Below are 15704 nucleotides of genomic sequence, written 5' to 3'. Positions count from 1 at the left end.
TGATATTGGAGTTTTTGTACATGACAGTACTATTATGTCATTGTTGCTATGATTGTTAGCTAATTATGTGGGAGTTTTGACAAGTGGTAATGAATGAAACTATAAAGTTGAAAATTGTGCAAAATGTGACATGTATTATCATATATATTATTATCATGCTTTCAAGGGTGGATTCTTATAGAGGTCCATTGTTTCTTTCAAGGTATAATTTTTAGAAGTTTAAGTCATTATTGTTGGAAGTTATACAAATTTCATTGGCATTATTATTTTGAAATATAATTGGTACAAACCTTTTAGTATCCTGTTGTATTTGTGATAGCCAGGAAGACATTCAAAAGAGGTAAAGCCCTTGGTGATTATTACATAACCAAATTTCTGTTATAATTGTGCAGTGAAGGGTGGAAAGGAAAGATTTAAGTCAGTTTAGAAATTTATTGTTGGGATGATCATCAGTGGAGAGATTATTAGAGACCTAATTGACTGTGGTTTATTTTCTTTATTCATAATGTACAAGCGTCTAAAATTTCATGCCAATTCACTCAACAAGTACATGTTGACAACTACAGATTGCCTGAAGAACAGAAATTATTAGCTAAAAAACAAAAAATTGAATCAAGTAAATGATCATATACATAATTTGGATTTTTAAGAGTTGAGACTACTTTATTGTGATTTAAAGGATCTGTACCAGAAAATTACAAGAATAGAAATCTGAAAAATGAATGTATCACACACACACACACACACACACATATATATATAAATTTTACCATAAATCATTTAATTTGAAGAATACTTGCTTATAATCAAATAGAAAGCCGAACCAATGCACTCCATTATTGTGGACCTTTTAAAGAGTCCATGTGAATTGCCTGTGGAATTTGGCAACACTGTTTCTGTTTTTCCATCTAACAATACATGCTCATATTATATATGTTGTTGAAATTATTTAGATTTGTTTTATTTTGGTTTCAGTATACACAGCTTGATGGATGACAGTTGCACTTGATGTGAAGTTGACATAGTGGTATTAAAAGATTGCCTGCCTTACTGAAAATTCGAATACCATCATCAGGTAATGATTTTTTTTACAAAATTGTCTTATTTTATGTTCACAGTTATTTTGTCTGTTCGGAATCTCAGGATTTCACTTAGCCCATTATAAACTCAGACCTTTTTTAGAGTCCAAAACTGGGCACAACAAAATAGGATGGTAGTTAATGAAGGTAACAAAAAAATGTAGGATTTTGGGGACATCACAAAAGCTACACAGGTCAGGGAACCCAGAACTATATCTTGCAACAAATAATCATCTGTTGGAAAATGTCAGTCACGAAAAGCTTGTAGGTATGTCTGTAGATAATAATTTATTATGGGATGACTGTAGGGTAAAATTTGTAAAACACCGTCATCCAGAATTGCCCTACTCAGCAGAATCAAGAAATATTTACCTATGGAAACTCGCAATTTGTACTGCAAGTCATATATTCTTCCGACAAGGGATTATTGTTCAGATGTATGGGGAAACTGTGCTAAATCTGAGCTTGACAGGATTTATAAACTTCAGAAACGAGCAGCATGCATAATTTTAGATGCCTCTATTGATCATCTCTTTAAAGCATTGTTTACAGAACTCAAATGGTTCACAATACATACATGTGTATGACAGGATAGCTTTTCACAAGGCAGTTCTTTTATATAAATGTCTACATGGAACTGCACCAGGGTATCGTCAGGACTTATTTAGGCCTTTGTCACCACAATTCCAATTGAGATCAATATCACATGGAAACCTTCTAGCACCAAAACTAAGAACAGAGCAATTTAAAAAGAGCTTCCAATACTCTTGTACAAGCTTCCACTACATGTAAAATCTGTTGATAATATTACAGTATTTAAGAAGAGATATCATGAGCACGTATGTGTTTCTAGTAGATATGGAATTGAGTATTTTAATACTAAACATGTTAAAATAAACAGTAATACATGTAATCGCTATCTTCATATAATGTGCATTGTTATACTCTCCTTAAGAGGGCCTCAAGGGAGAATAGTCCTCGACTAATGAGTCACCTTCTGTAAATAAAGCATTATTATTATTATTATTATTATTATAGGAAAGTCCCCACTAGTTAGAAATATGTGAGAATTTACTGGCTTAAAATATGGCTGCCACAATGGTCATGCTAGAAATCTTTTAAATATGTCTGCCACAGTGGGCATACTAAAATTATTTTAATTGTTACATTAATGTGGAATTTTTACTTAAAGTCTTGTAATGGTGTCCAGTTTTTCCTAAATGAAAATGATGCCCATCTTACATCCAATATGGCAGTGGCTAATTTGAAAATGTTAACACTCAAGAATATCAGAGATAGTTTCAACACTGTGTAGCCAAATAGAAGAAATAGTCACCTTTTCAGTTTCTGGAAATTCCTTTGGACAGTCTAGCATCAGTTCCTTCATTGATCTCTGTTATTGTTTAGTAGGGTTCATAAAGTTTACGTCTATATAATAATAATAATAATAATGAGGACTTTACAACATTAGACGACACCTATAAGATAAAAAACATATAATAATATTATTACAAAAACATGCATTGCAGACACTTGCTTAGTACTTGATGAATCTGGTTTTCTCCACCTTGCTGCGATACCGACAGGTTTCTTGTTGTTGTTCACAGAATAAATATGTTTGGAATTAAGTGTGCATTATATTTATGTACAAGTATTACGTGACTTTTAATTAATATTTTTGAATTCTCTGTACAACAACTTTCAAAATGGTATTTTGTTGATGTCTCATGGTTATTGGACCTCTGATGTTATTGACATGTAGATTGCAAGATTTGTGTGTCGTGTAACTCGGAATGCAAACAGTAAGTTCCAGGTCAAATTTAATCAAAGCTGTAGTTAATCCCGTCTGTCAGCAGATTAAAGATATAATGAACGCTATATTCATTATTTCTGAGAAAATAAATAATGTTCCTATAGATTTCATGCAGATATATCTCGATGAAGGGTCGTTATAGTTTGCTAGGTCGGAAAGTAAGCGGCTACCGTATGCAAATTCCAACTTTTTTGATAGGGAATGGACTCTGACCGGCTACACCTGAACATAAACGTCCAAATATCTAAAATGGGGTGGCAAGGGTCAGAGGAAACTCGGACTGGGGTGTGATGTGATAACTGTCACAACCTCATGGAATTTACATTTCTCATTGACTTTACTGGGTCACATATATGTTGACCACAAATGCATAAAATGTCTAGATGAGTAAAATTTGATCTGTATTGTATATTATTTTTTTACATGTATATTGTTCATAGAATACCCAGTCAAATTATTTATAACAACTCATTAAGATCGTATCAGATTCTCTGAGTACAGCAAGGGACAGTTACTTCCAGAGCATGGGCTAGATAAGTGACTTTTGAAGTCACACCATATCATGTAAAGTAATAGATAAAAGCAGGCCACTGGCTGGATCTGGCCTGTGGTCTTGTATTTCTTCCACCCCTACAGTACAGTAATTAATTAATCATGTGTTTTTGAAAAATTGAAACAATGTCTTTCGTTGATCCCATAGGGAGATACCCTAACTCTCAGAATGGTGAGGGAAAAATGTTTTTTTTTTTTTATTTAAAGTACCATCCTATTGGATCATTCCCTCCCAGACCATTATATAGAAACTGTGGACCAAACTTAATGAAATCTGAGGGTCTAGATATTGGAAGTGCTAGAGCTTTCTTTTTCTCTATTTTTGTGAGTCTCATCTTTTGTTTGTCTGCCTCTCTGCTTTTGTGTCTGTCATATTTTTGTGTGAATATATTTAATAGTTTTGAAGTTTTCGAGATACAGGAAATACCTTTTAATTTAAAATAGCTAGTATATGATCAGTTAGAAAAAGGTTGTCCATCATATGGCCAATGGGCCAGAATCCTGCATGTGATGGGTATTATTGGGCTCATCAACCTTTCATAAGATGATCTGATAGTAGTGATAAAAGCAAGCCAACTTCATAAACAGTATCATTGTGAAAAAGATTGCAATGTTGCCCTTCACATGAATAAGTTGGACACCAGGAGTTAGAACCAATAAAATGACTCAGAACATGATATCATACTCATGGTAATTTTCAGAGAAATGTGTGAGATTGGGTGCTTGTTAAGTGCATACGTATAAAGACTTCCAGCTTTAGGATATGATTAGGCATGTTAGGTCATTGTGCACATTGTTTTCAGTCTTTCAGGGTAGATGTGGGTGGTCGGAGGGGACAAATTAGTTATCATATTATATAAAACGTTAGTAATTTAAGAAGTGCAATATCACACAACTCATCAGACACTGATGATACAGCTGCCCTGTTAATGACCAGTTTTTTAATTTTGATCTGCCCAAGAGTGGATCCTTGGTGGAATGTGGGACATTTGTACATGTATGTACATTGTGTCGTGTTGTGGGAACATAGAGGTAAATGAGGACAGTGCAGCTTTTTATTATGCAGTCTATAACTCCTGACCATATATGTACTGAACCAAAATAAAGAGAGAATGCTACTGTGCATGGAACTGAGATATATTGAGAACAGTTAGTTTTGTTCACTAACAGTGTTTTGAAAAGGAAACAAATATAAAACACTTAGTTTAATGTTTTTTTTTTAAGACATTGATATGATTATGGTAATTTGGTCCATCTCAGGGATGTGTTGTTATCAGGAATTGTGTATAAACATGGTACAGTGGGGAAGAGCATCATGCAGATTTCCAGTTGATTTTGGAGAATTCTACTGTGCATGTAATTTTTTAAAAAATCTGCATTTTGGATTTTTTCTTTTATGTTTATTTTGTGCTGCATTATTTTTGTCTGTTTTCATTCATTTTTTGTTTTTGTGTTTCAGCTATCATTTTATTTTGTTCTGTGTATGGTTTATGATTTCACATTTAGCACTGTCATTCATCATTACTTTCATTTCATTCAGTTGAAATCATGTTTACCAGAATTGGAATTTTCCAGTTTTAATAGTATTAAATGGAAAGAACTTTTGTTTTGGTACCTTGTCAAATTGGGCATTAATAAAATAGAAAATGAATAAACTTCAAAAGACAGCATAGAATTGTTCATAAAATACAACCACAGCTGTTATAAATGTCCATGTACAAGTGGTATTGTAGAATATTTGCCAGCAAATTTCATTATAATCAGATTCCAATTGTATAGATATAAATACTGGTGGTATGGGGTGGCTTGATGTTGGTACTCATTGCATCAATATCAGTTCTGAGAAGAATTTCATCAACTTGTCAATAGTTGAAAATTTCCCATCACTGTAAAGCATAAACAATTGCAATCAGAAAATGGGTTATCATGCAAAGGGCTATAGAGTGGAAATTTAATGACAGCCAAAATCCTGGTAAAAATACTTTCAAATCTATTCATGAAATGCATTCACCGTTCATTTTTCATGTATCATTCATTGTTCCGTGTGTGTGTGTTTTAAAAATATTTTAAGGTATCTAACAATTTGAGTCATATCACTATGATGTCTTTGATATGACTTGGCTAGGGTTAAAACCCGTGACCTCCTGCATCAGAGGCAGCCACTCTAACCACTTAGGTCACTGAAGTAGTGTTTGTTGTTCTGCATTTTGCATTTGTGTTCACTCTGTATTTTGTTTTTGATTAGTTTTCATTTCACTGGTAGAAATAACTGTTTCTGGGTTTGTCCATCTGTAGCATTTATTTTTCAAGCTATATCATGCAAATCATACAACTCTGCCCAATGACAGGTCCATAGAACAGTGTTAAACTTCATTTTGTAAATCTGTGCACCTGTGAAAATAGTACCTATATACCTAAACTTTGGATGGACAGGTACCTGTCCAGGCTGGATTTTATGTTCAAATTTTATCTTGGCCTGTCTGACGAAGAAAAAAATAAATAAGAATTTATTTTATGGCTGACTAAAATGGAGATGAGAGAGGGTGTGCGGAAACTGGTCAGAATGGGAGAGGAGAAGCCTGATTCGGTAAAAACTGACATGGACCCAGTATCTGCCAAAATTTCCCTACCCATCCATACCTTGTCTAAACTGTATCAAAGAAATTGTACTCTCATACTTTTTGGGGTTTATTAATATGCCTTTTTTCTTCCCACATAAATATAATGAAAGAAATATCCAATATTATACTTATTAATATATCTTCTGTACTTATGAATGTATCTTTTATGTGTTGGTATTGTTTATTTTAATATTTATCATCTGTAATCAAATGCAGGCTTAAATCTCAATGTAGAATGTACAGGTTCAATAATGTTCATAAAAATGAAAATTTGATATGGATGTACATCAGTTTTTTAATTCTTTTAGTGTTGTTCATGAAACATAAATTACACCTATAATATGTGCATGCTAGAAATAGCTATTAATGAAAACTTTCTCCATTTGCAGAGATCGCTTGTGTACTGCTTTTAATCTTACCATCCTGGCATCCTACACAACATAATCCTAACCTGCTCACTTTCATGTAGCACATATATATGCTCATCGTTGATCTCCTGACTATCACATCAAAGTTTGCTAGCTAGATAGTTATTGCATTGGCTTCAACACTATGGCTAATTTACTTGATCTGGATGATGACGAAATGTTCGGAAATCAAACCAACAATAGAGCAGTTAACATAGACCCACAATTCCATGGACACCTGTCGCCAATTAACAGTGATGGTCAGGCACAGACTTTTGATGACTTCCTTGTAGTTACAAGTGATGAAGGTAACAACAACCAGGGAACCAGCTATGAGGATGATGCTTTTGGGATTTCAAGTAAAGATCATGGAAACATGGCAACCAGTGACATTGACCTCCTTATATCAGGTTCATATAATGCAAACAGCACAGCAGAGTGTTCAGAAAAGCAGAGTGGTTTCCTGGATGACATTTTTGACTCGTTTATGAATGACAACAACATTCATACTTCTGGCAAGGCAGAGCACTCCAGCGGTAGTGATGACCTCGTAGATTTATATCCATTTTTGGCGAGTAATAGAGATACTAACCTGGAAAAGGTAATTTTCCTGTCACTATAGAGTGCAGTTAGTTTTATGGCCCTACGTGACAGTTTTAGGGCATATCTAGTGTTACCCTTGGCATTTTTTTTCTATGCTTTCCTGTCCATCACACTATTGTTAAGTTTTGCATTTAGGTCATTGCAAGCACTGTCAGTGGGTATCTGTGTTCCATGAACACAGTTCTGGTAATAAGTGTTTTTTTATACCTTATGCTACCAACAGATTGCTTCTTTTTGTCTTTTTTTGTAAGTCTCTTTTTAGAAATTAAATAAATATGCCATTTGTCAGTGAGATTGGTTGAAAATGTAACATTGTGTGTGTATATTGTACTCTTTAAATCTTCATCATTTAACAAGCTTACTGGTAATTTCTTCTTCAGTACATGCACACTACAATGTCCATTTACTGCATCTGTTACGGGGACTTTTGAGCTTTTCCAAGAACCACTGTCATCATCCATCAGATCTGTAAACATTTACTCCAAATGATCGCTTAGCCGTAAAGTTCATCAGCTGATTGTAATTTGGATGTGGGAGGTCATGGGTTCGATCCCCATTCAAGTCATAACAAAGACTTACCAAAATGGTACTAACAGCTGCCTCGCTTGGCGCTCAGCATTAAGAGGTTAGTGTTAGGACTGGTCGGCCTGGTGTCAGGATAATGTGACTGGGTGAGACATCATGCTACATGTCTGCACCATGATGACCCAGTGCCAGACATCATTATAGACTGCCACACTGCAGACATTGTAGTGACATGACTGAAAAATTGTTAAAGCTAGGTTAAAAATCCAAATCACACACACGATAGTTGTAATTGAAGAAAAATCATAGATTACCCTAACATGTACACATTTAAGTGATCAAATCCCATTTATACTATATCCAGAACCAATCCATTTTTTCTATATTTCGTTTGTAAAATTATGTCACCAAAAGTGTTCACAGGTTGTCTGCTTCACAATTTAAACAATACAAGCAGAATTGTTGACATGAATTTTAGATAAAGTTTTGTACCTAACTTGGTGTGGGGGGCATTACGGGTGTATTGTCAAACTCATGAGTTTTGTCCAGCTTGAGATCTTAGATTCAGTAGTATAAAGACAAATTAAAGAACCCTGTCATCCCTTCAGATTCCTAAAATCTCATAACTATTCAATTTTTCTACAACAACTTGAGCAATCCTATATAGAAATGTTAATTAAATGTATGAACTGTGAAAATGTTTATTAAACACACTGTTTCAACATAACACTTTCAGATGTAATATTTTGTAAAGAAAAAAATTTGATAGCGCACTAACGATGCTCACTGTATTTCTCTATAGCCATGGTAACAGGATGTTCTCTTTTGAGTGCCTCCCCTCAGAGATCACCTGGGAATGCTCAGCTCTTTAAAAGTAATTATAGTGAATGTTTTTGGGTATGGTTTCTAGGTTGTATCATTGAGACAGGCTGTAATAGCAAGTATTACATTTAAAAACTTATTTTCTTACTTTTAAAGTATTGCATTTTCACCTTACGTTTTTCATTTAACTGTACTTAGATGTTAATATCATCTTAGCATTTGTATTGGTCTCAATGTCACAAAGTTTAAAGTCAGACATGTATGTAAATTATTTCTCCTTGAATTGATGGTGAGTTCTTGACTCGCAGACAAGTGAAGAAATTGGTTTAAGCCTTCTTTAATATTTGAAGCATGTTTCAAATACAGCATAAGTGTAAACTGCAGGTAAACCCATCCATGATTACATTACAAAAATTATAAAATTTCTAAGTCTTTGTATAGGTGTCAAGGTAGGAAGTATTAAAGCATGTTATCTTGACCTCTGTTTTACACATGATAGACTACATAGACAAGCTTTGAATTAAAATCTGTATAATTTGTCTATCTTTTGCCTGAGAATTTGGTGTTAGATAAGATACTATCATTAATCTTGATACCTATTGTGTTCATAAATATTTCTGAAATGTGGATAGATAGAAACTAATACAATAACTGGATTCCTAGCTCTCACATTTATTATTCCTTTGTCAAATGTGGTGAAAAGAAATACAAAATTGACATTGGATATTTTTTTTTCTCTCATGCTTGGCATTATTTTTCTTGTTGCTTAAGCATGTGTAGCTCATATGGTAGAGCATTGGACTTAAAATCCAAGGGATGAATAATGATGTCAAATATTGTAATTTTAACTTTGAGTCTTAATTTAACTATGGATAAATTAAGCCTACAGGAAGTTGCACTTAAGTATCTTGAGCATAGATGATATAAGCAGTATAAGAAATGTGCATATCTTCAGAGTAAAAACTTCATTTGCATATATAAGTGTGTGTGTGTTTTGGATTTTTAATATAACGTTTAAAAAAAATCAGTCATGTTGTTACAGTGTCTGCATTGTGGCTATTTACTGTGATGTTTAGCTCTGGGGCATCATGCTGCAGACATTTAGCATCATTTCCTACCCAGTCATTATCCTGACACCAGGCCAGCCAGTCCTAACATTAACCTCTTATGGCTGAGCGCCTAGCAATGTAGCTGTTAGTACCATTTTTGTAAGTCGTTGGCATGACTTGGCCAGGGTTTGAACCACAGGCCTCTCGCATCTGAGGTGGATGTTCTAACACTAGGCCAGTGAAGTGGTTTGCATATATGGTGAAGGTTTGAAGTTGTAGGAAATCACTTGTTCATCAGGAAACATCTAGCCATTGTGTGTGGAAAGCATGTGACTGCTTATTATATATAAATAAGACCTAAAACACCTAGCTGTTATCTGTGGAAAGCAGGTCACCATTTAATACTAGTGTGAAATTTTGCTGAGGCAAATGAGAATGGTTGCTTAAACCATGTGATGATTAAACATTGATCAAAGAAAACATTTTTCAGACACATTCCCGGGGCTGGTAACTTAAAAAAAACACATGCTCTAATTCAAATTCCATATGCCCAGAATCAAATTACTTACTCAGATGTTTCTTCCAAAATCAGTTTTTAGTCTTTCGCTACCTTTCATCCCACCTGACTCACCTGCACCAAAAACAACTGAGTTATAGTCCAAGATTCAAAAGCCATCAGGGACCACATTTGATCCATTTATTTGTTATCACACCTAAGAACCCCACCCCCACATTTGGCCTAATTTCTTAAGATTGCAATAAGGTAATCAGCGAATGTGTTGATAATAAAACAGTATATGCTGCTGTAGATGACCCTAAAACAGTACTTTTGTCCTTCCACATTAGAACCACATGTACAGGGTCTCGTATCATGTTTTACAATTTACCTATAAATGATATATTTACTGTATAAAGTATAGCATACAGTAGATATATGATTATCAGTACATGTAAAATGTAAGCAAAAATGCAAGCCCCTGTGATCACATGTATTTTAACCCAAGTGAAAACTAATTATATGCAACCCAGGCACTCGGGTCCCCATTCATTGGTCACATGATAAAAGTATAGTAAGTATGTGATATTCATAAAGAAAAAAGGCCCACATGGGGATGAATATTAATAATTCACTATTCTCTCAACAATTCGAAGTAGAATTCATCATTTTGTTAGTGTGATCAGATTTTACATACACATACATACACACATTGAGGTAAGATAGGGAAACCATGCACATTATAACATGATGGCCAGGTTCACAAATTTCCTTGTCCCATACTTTTGAATCATGTATCTTGACAATCTTAACCCAAAGAGACATATCATTAAAGTGGGCGTATGGTTGTTTTGACACTGATGGCTGTGTAATAATAATTGCATTTTTTATCAAAAGGGTTGGATGCATGCCCTTGAGATTTTTGATGTATAGAATTTAAATTTGACACATTTCTGATGCAAGGAAACTCCAACCTGTGCGTTTTCGTTGTGCATATTGATTTCAGTCATAAATGTAATACCAGTGCATAGATGTGTTGTACTTGGGTTATGAATGTTGGCATGTGTACTGAGAAAAATATTATTTTGATTACCTTACTGATGTAACCTGTATTGAGGCCAAATGTGGGATGTTTTTTTTTAGGCGTTAGAAATAATAATGGGATCTAAGTTGGTTCATAATGGTTTTCAAATCTTTTATTAAAAATGAGCTGACCTTTGATTTTTCAGTTGTTGAATTGTTCTTGCTTTGCTAAGACAGGAATATTGAAGGGAAGTTTATACATATTTTAATTCAATTCCTGTTGAAATTTTCTCCCAATACCTAAAAAAGAGCACAAACAAAACAGAAAAAATGACACTGAGAAATATGAAATTTGAGAGTGCATCACATGTCCAACTCTGAAACTTTTCCCTTAGAATTAATTGGAGGAGCATTAGAGAACAGTCAGCAACTTTAAAATGCCATCAGTGATCTTGTGAATGAAAAAAATGCTGGTCGGTTTTATTTTAAAAAATCTTGGCAGTGAGCTATGAGATATACACCTTCCTTCTTCGTTAAATTGTCCTACACCAGCTTAAAATAATTAACCACAATGGCTCAAGAAGTACATTTTCTTTCCTGTCTAAGTGTCAGAAACAACCTGACCATAAGACTCAAGGGAAACAGAAAGTTAGTAACAAGAGAAGGAGAATATATCTCCTAAAGTTGTAAGAAATCTTCGGCATCAGTTACAAAATGCTGAACAAGTGTTTCTGTTTATTTAACATGCGACAAGAAATCTTGAGCAACAAACAATCCCAGCTGTGAGGTCATGACTAAAATACAAATGACTCTAGAGATATTTGTTTTGACTCTACGGGTCAAGTGACTTGTCAGTTTTGGAATCAGATTACAAGACTGTTTAGAAGGGTGAAAAATATTGATACCTTTTTGTAACATTTGTACAAGTACGGAAAAACATTGTTTTCTTCATTATTCACAGTAGCACCATTGATTTTGACTTTGGATGATAATGAGATATAGAAGATTGTTGCAAATATTGGAAAGAAAACAAAGTAGTTTCCTTTACTACGTATTCTAGACTGGCAAATCAGACGAAGTTTATTCATAATTGATACTTGTCAAATATGGAGTGATGTTTAACTTCGACATTTGTGAAGGGTAAGAAATGCATTCAGATTTATTTTCAGAGTGCAAATAATCATCTACTTGGCCCAGGGACAAATATTTAGTGAAGTTTTACTCTGTGAAGTCAGTTTTTATCCATTTGGGATGAGAGGAAGAGTGGTTTTTCCAAAGCTTGCTGTATATACTATATCGGAGAGCAGCACTGATCCTGCCCTATTGTTGCATGATGTGTCTGTAGACATGGGCTGGAAATGATGAGTAGAATTAACATCATTGACCCTAATCAGTTGACAATACACCTGCAGATGATGGTCTGTATGCATTGTTTGGAAATGATATAAACTCAACATCATTGACCCTAATTTATTGATAATTTACCAGCATATCAGGGCCTGTTGACAGTCAGCAAATTATAAGTAGGCTGGACAGAATTGTGATTTGCTAGCACAGTTTATTACATGATTTTGATGTTGACTTCATTCTGATTGGTTAAATAGTCCCAGCTGTCTCTTTATGTAAAATGTTGTAGTGCCTTTGCATAAATGCAGGTGTGCTACAAGATTCAAACAGCTCATCTGCTATTATGTCATTAGTGTAGCATTCATGTCATTAGTGTATCAATCATGTCATCAGCATAGTATTTGTATCATTAGTGTAGCAATCATGTCATTAGCATATCATTTGTATCATTAGTGTAGCATTCATGTCATTAGTGTTGCTAGTCATAGCATGTAATTCTGTTTGTGCATCATGCAGCATTAACAATGAATAGAATGTATTTTATGTATAATTATTCATCTGTTTGGCCTTCTGCTTCTTTCCTTTTGGCTGTCCATATTTTTAAATATTAAAATCTAAATTTAATGGGCAGAAAATGAACAATATTTTATCCTGAATGTTTACAGTTTATTTGGTTTTTATGTGCTACTGGGTTTATACTGTTCACAGCTTGGTAAACATTAGGGCTCTGACAGATTTACTAATGATATGGTAGCCCAGCAGGCAACCAAGAAATGAACCTTGTAATCTGGCTTCAATTCAGTGGACAGGAAAAGGTACTTGAGTGTAAGAAGTACATGTACTACTTCTAGGCTGCCGGACTATCATAATTTTAACATGATAGCCCATATACGGCATCATAATAGCCCATTGGCAACCAGAATTTTAACTATCCCATACTTGCTCATGTAGGTCACTATAACTTGTAAATCACACTTTTTTAACATTGATCAACATTGTTTTCAACTTTATTCAGAACCTTTTCGAAGATGTAGCATATAGTGTTGTCACAGATCAATGTTGTGTCTAAGAGAACAGCTATATAACCTCTCAACTAGGTCATTGTTTTCATTATTTTACACTTTGGCCTCAGGTAATTGTCGTGTTAAATTTAGCATCTCGATTAGAGTGTATGGTAGTCTCAAACAGTATTAATTTCCCCAAGTTTAATATTGTGATGAACAACAATGACACATTGACCGGTTTTGCACTTCACTTGAATATATTCATGAGCAGTGTGTTTTAAGCAGAATATATTAGAGTAGTAGAAGTGAGTGAATATAAACATACGTATATGAGAACCCTAACTACATGTCTATCTCAATTTTACATTTCTAATGTATGTTTCATTGACCTGCATTTCACACTTCATTGACTGTGGTAAGTGTTAAAATTTTGTTAACATGCATAGCACTTGGTGAAATGATTAAAATCAGATAGAATGCATATATTAATGTCTATGTCATCCTGATGTTCCAACTCGGTCTGTGACTGTGACCATCTAGTATGTTTCCCAAGTCAGCGAGACCTTAAAGGTTTCCTACTAGCACTGCCTCAAGAAGGAATGTCCTATGTATATAGTCATGGCTTGCCTTAGGCCAATTGGACCGATTTGGCCCATTAATGGTCTGTGGTCACAGGGGTCTCACTCGTTATCTTTTTAAATATATCTTTAGAAAGTAAGTATTTTTAAACCATTGGAAAAAAATATTAAGTTCAGTATCGTATAAAACTGTAAAGTTTTTTTCCAAATGCCGTGCTCACAGGGGGCCCCACCCCTTCCAAAATGATCCCAATCGGAGCCCCCATTTGCTAAGGGTGTTACTGGCTATAGTATGTCAAAACATGTTTTGAGAGATCACTTCTGCCACAGAAATTAGTCTCAAGAGACAGGTGGTCATTACATTGCATAAAGCAGCTGGCCTTTGCATGAAATATCTTCTTCTAAAAATGTTCTTTCAGGCTATATTGAACTGTATTAAATTACTTTTTGTAGGAATTAAGCAAGATCTTCTTCCACTCTACGTCAGCTTTTAAAGACAATGCTACATGTTTTGTTGAAATCGATGCCATACAATAATTTTGAAGTTTCTGATCTAAAAACAGTATATATTAAATTGTTGAAAATGTGTGTGTAGACTTTTAAGATACTTTGTAGCATACTGTTTACTTATAGTATTTAAAATGTTTATTCTCTGATGTTTCTTGAGTTTGGTTACTTACTTAATTTCCAGCCTCATGTCAGAGAACTCACATTATGTTTCTTCTTTCGGGTTTTCTGGTATATACCATTGTTATTATGTACAGTTAGTATTGTTCATGGTTTGTAGCTGTATGTATACAGTATGCTTTTGCATATAAACCTGTTTGCATTCCTTATGAATTTGTTTGTGAAATGAGGATTGGTGAAACAGTTGTACCTTCTTTATGTTTCAAGGCAGAATCTGCTGCTGTCCCAACCAGCACATACCTTATTGATGACAATTTTGGAAGTACGGTTGTGAGCACCCCAGAAAGCACAGTTGAGACCCCCCAACTGGAATCTGTTGTCATTGGACACAAAATGGAGGACAGATCACATGGTACAAGGGAGAAGAGCTTAGGGGTAAAAAAGGTAATCTAGACCATTAATTCTTGCTTTAAAACTCAGTTCTTAAGTCATTTTTAACAGTTTCAATTGCATTTCATAATTGTCATGCAGTAAATGTAGTTATGTCTGACTTTTCCAGTAGAAGAAGCAGTCGTATATAATTTGTATATTATTTTTTTTAATTAAGTATCAGTACACATTTTTTTCTTGCTTCTTTTAAATCTGACAGTCAAATATTAGAACGTCAATACATGTTATTAGTATTATTATTATTATTATTATTATTATTATTATATAAATAGATCTTCAATTCTGGATTAGGTTCCCTTTGTGGAAGCAATCATATCATTTTCCGTTTTTCCTTACATTCAGTGTCAAAAAGACTTAAATTTGTTTACCAGAGAACATGAAGAACCAGTTGTGGACCTTGGGTAAAATAAAATAATCAGGGTTCCCACGCTATCAGGGAAAAGTAGGGAGAAATGATAATTTTTTTACCGACGTGAAAAGTCCTTGAATTTTAAAATTTTTGGCGAAAGTTAGGAAAACCCCAGGAATTTTCCTCCACAATATGACGCCTGAAACAATTACGTAATAGAGTCGTAACTGAACTGATTGTGAGTGAAATTTATCAAGTTCTAACCAGAATATTAGGATGTTGCAGTATGGATCATTTGGGTGCTTGCCATAAATATATTTGTTTAGACAATCCAAACGCTCAGTGGATTCGATTCATCT

The 15704-nt window shown here is 34.3% G+C and overlaps 1 protein-coding gene across 4 annotated transcripts in view; it reads left to right on the top strand.

The window, feature by feature from the left end:
- The window catches only part of LOC149775930 (uncharacterized), a 78050-nt gene that overhangs the window by 10837 nt on the left and 51509 nt on the right, over positions 1-15704 (top strand). For 3 of the 4 annotated variants that reach the window (XM_089944022.1, XM_089944024.1, XM_089944023.1), the window contains exons 2-4: positions 976-1075; positions 6455-7073; positions 14814-14990. In XM_089944022.1, coding sequence (XP_089800148.1) covers positions 6618-7073; positions 14814-14990 — 633 coding nt within the window. In that variant the 5' untranslated portion in view covers positions 976-1075; positions 6455-6617. The remainder of the gene's footprint in view (positions 1-975; positions 1076-6454; positions 7074-14813; positions 14991-15704) is intronic. The other variant, XM_089944027.1, reaches the window with a different exon arrangement.

This window comes from Sinohyriopsis cumingii, chromosome 19 (genome assembly GCF_028554795.1).
Source record: "Sinohyriopsis cumingii isolate HCF-2022 chromosome 19, ASM2855479v2, whole genome shotgun sequence".
In the NCBI taxonomy this organism is placed as follows: Eukaryota; Metazoa; Mollusca; class Bivalvia; order Unionida; family Unionidae; genus Sinohyriopsis; species Sinohyriopsis cumingii.
Note: the sequence above shows the minus strand (reverse complement) of the source record. Positions and strands in the feature narration are given on the sequence as shown.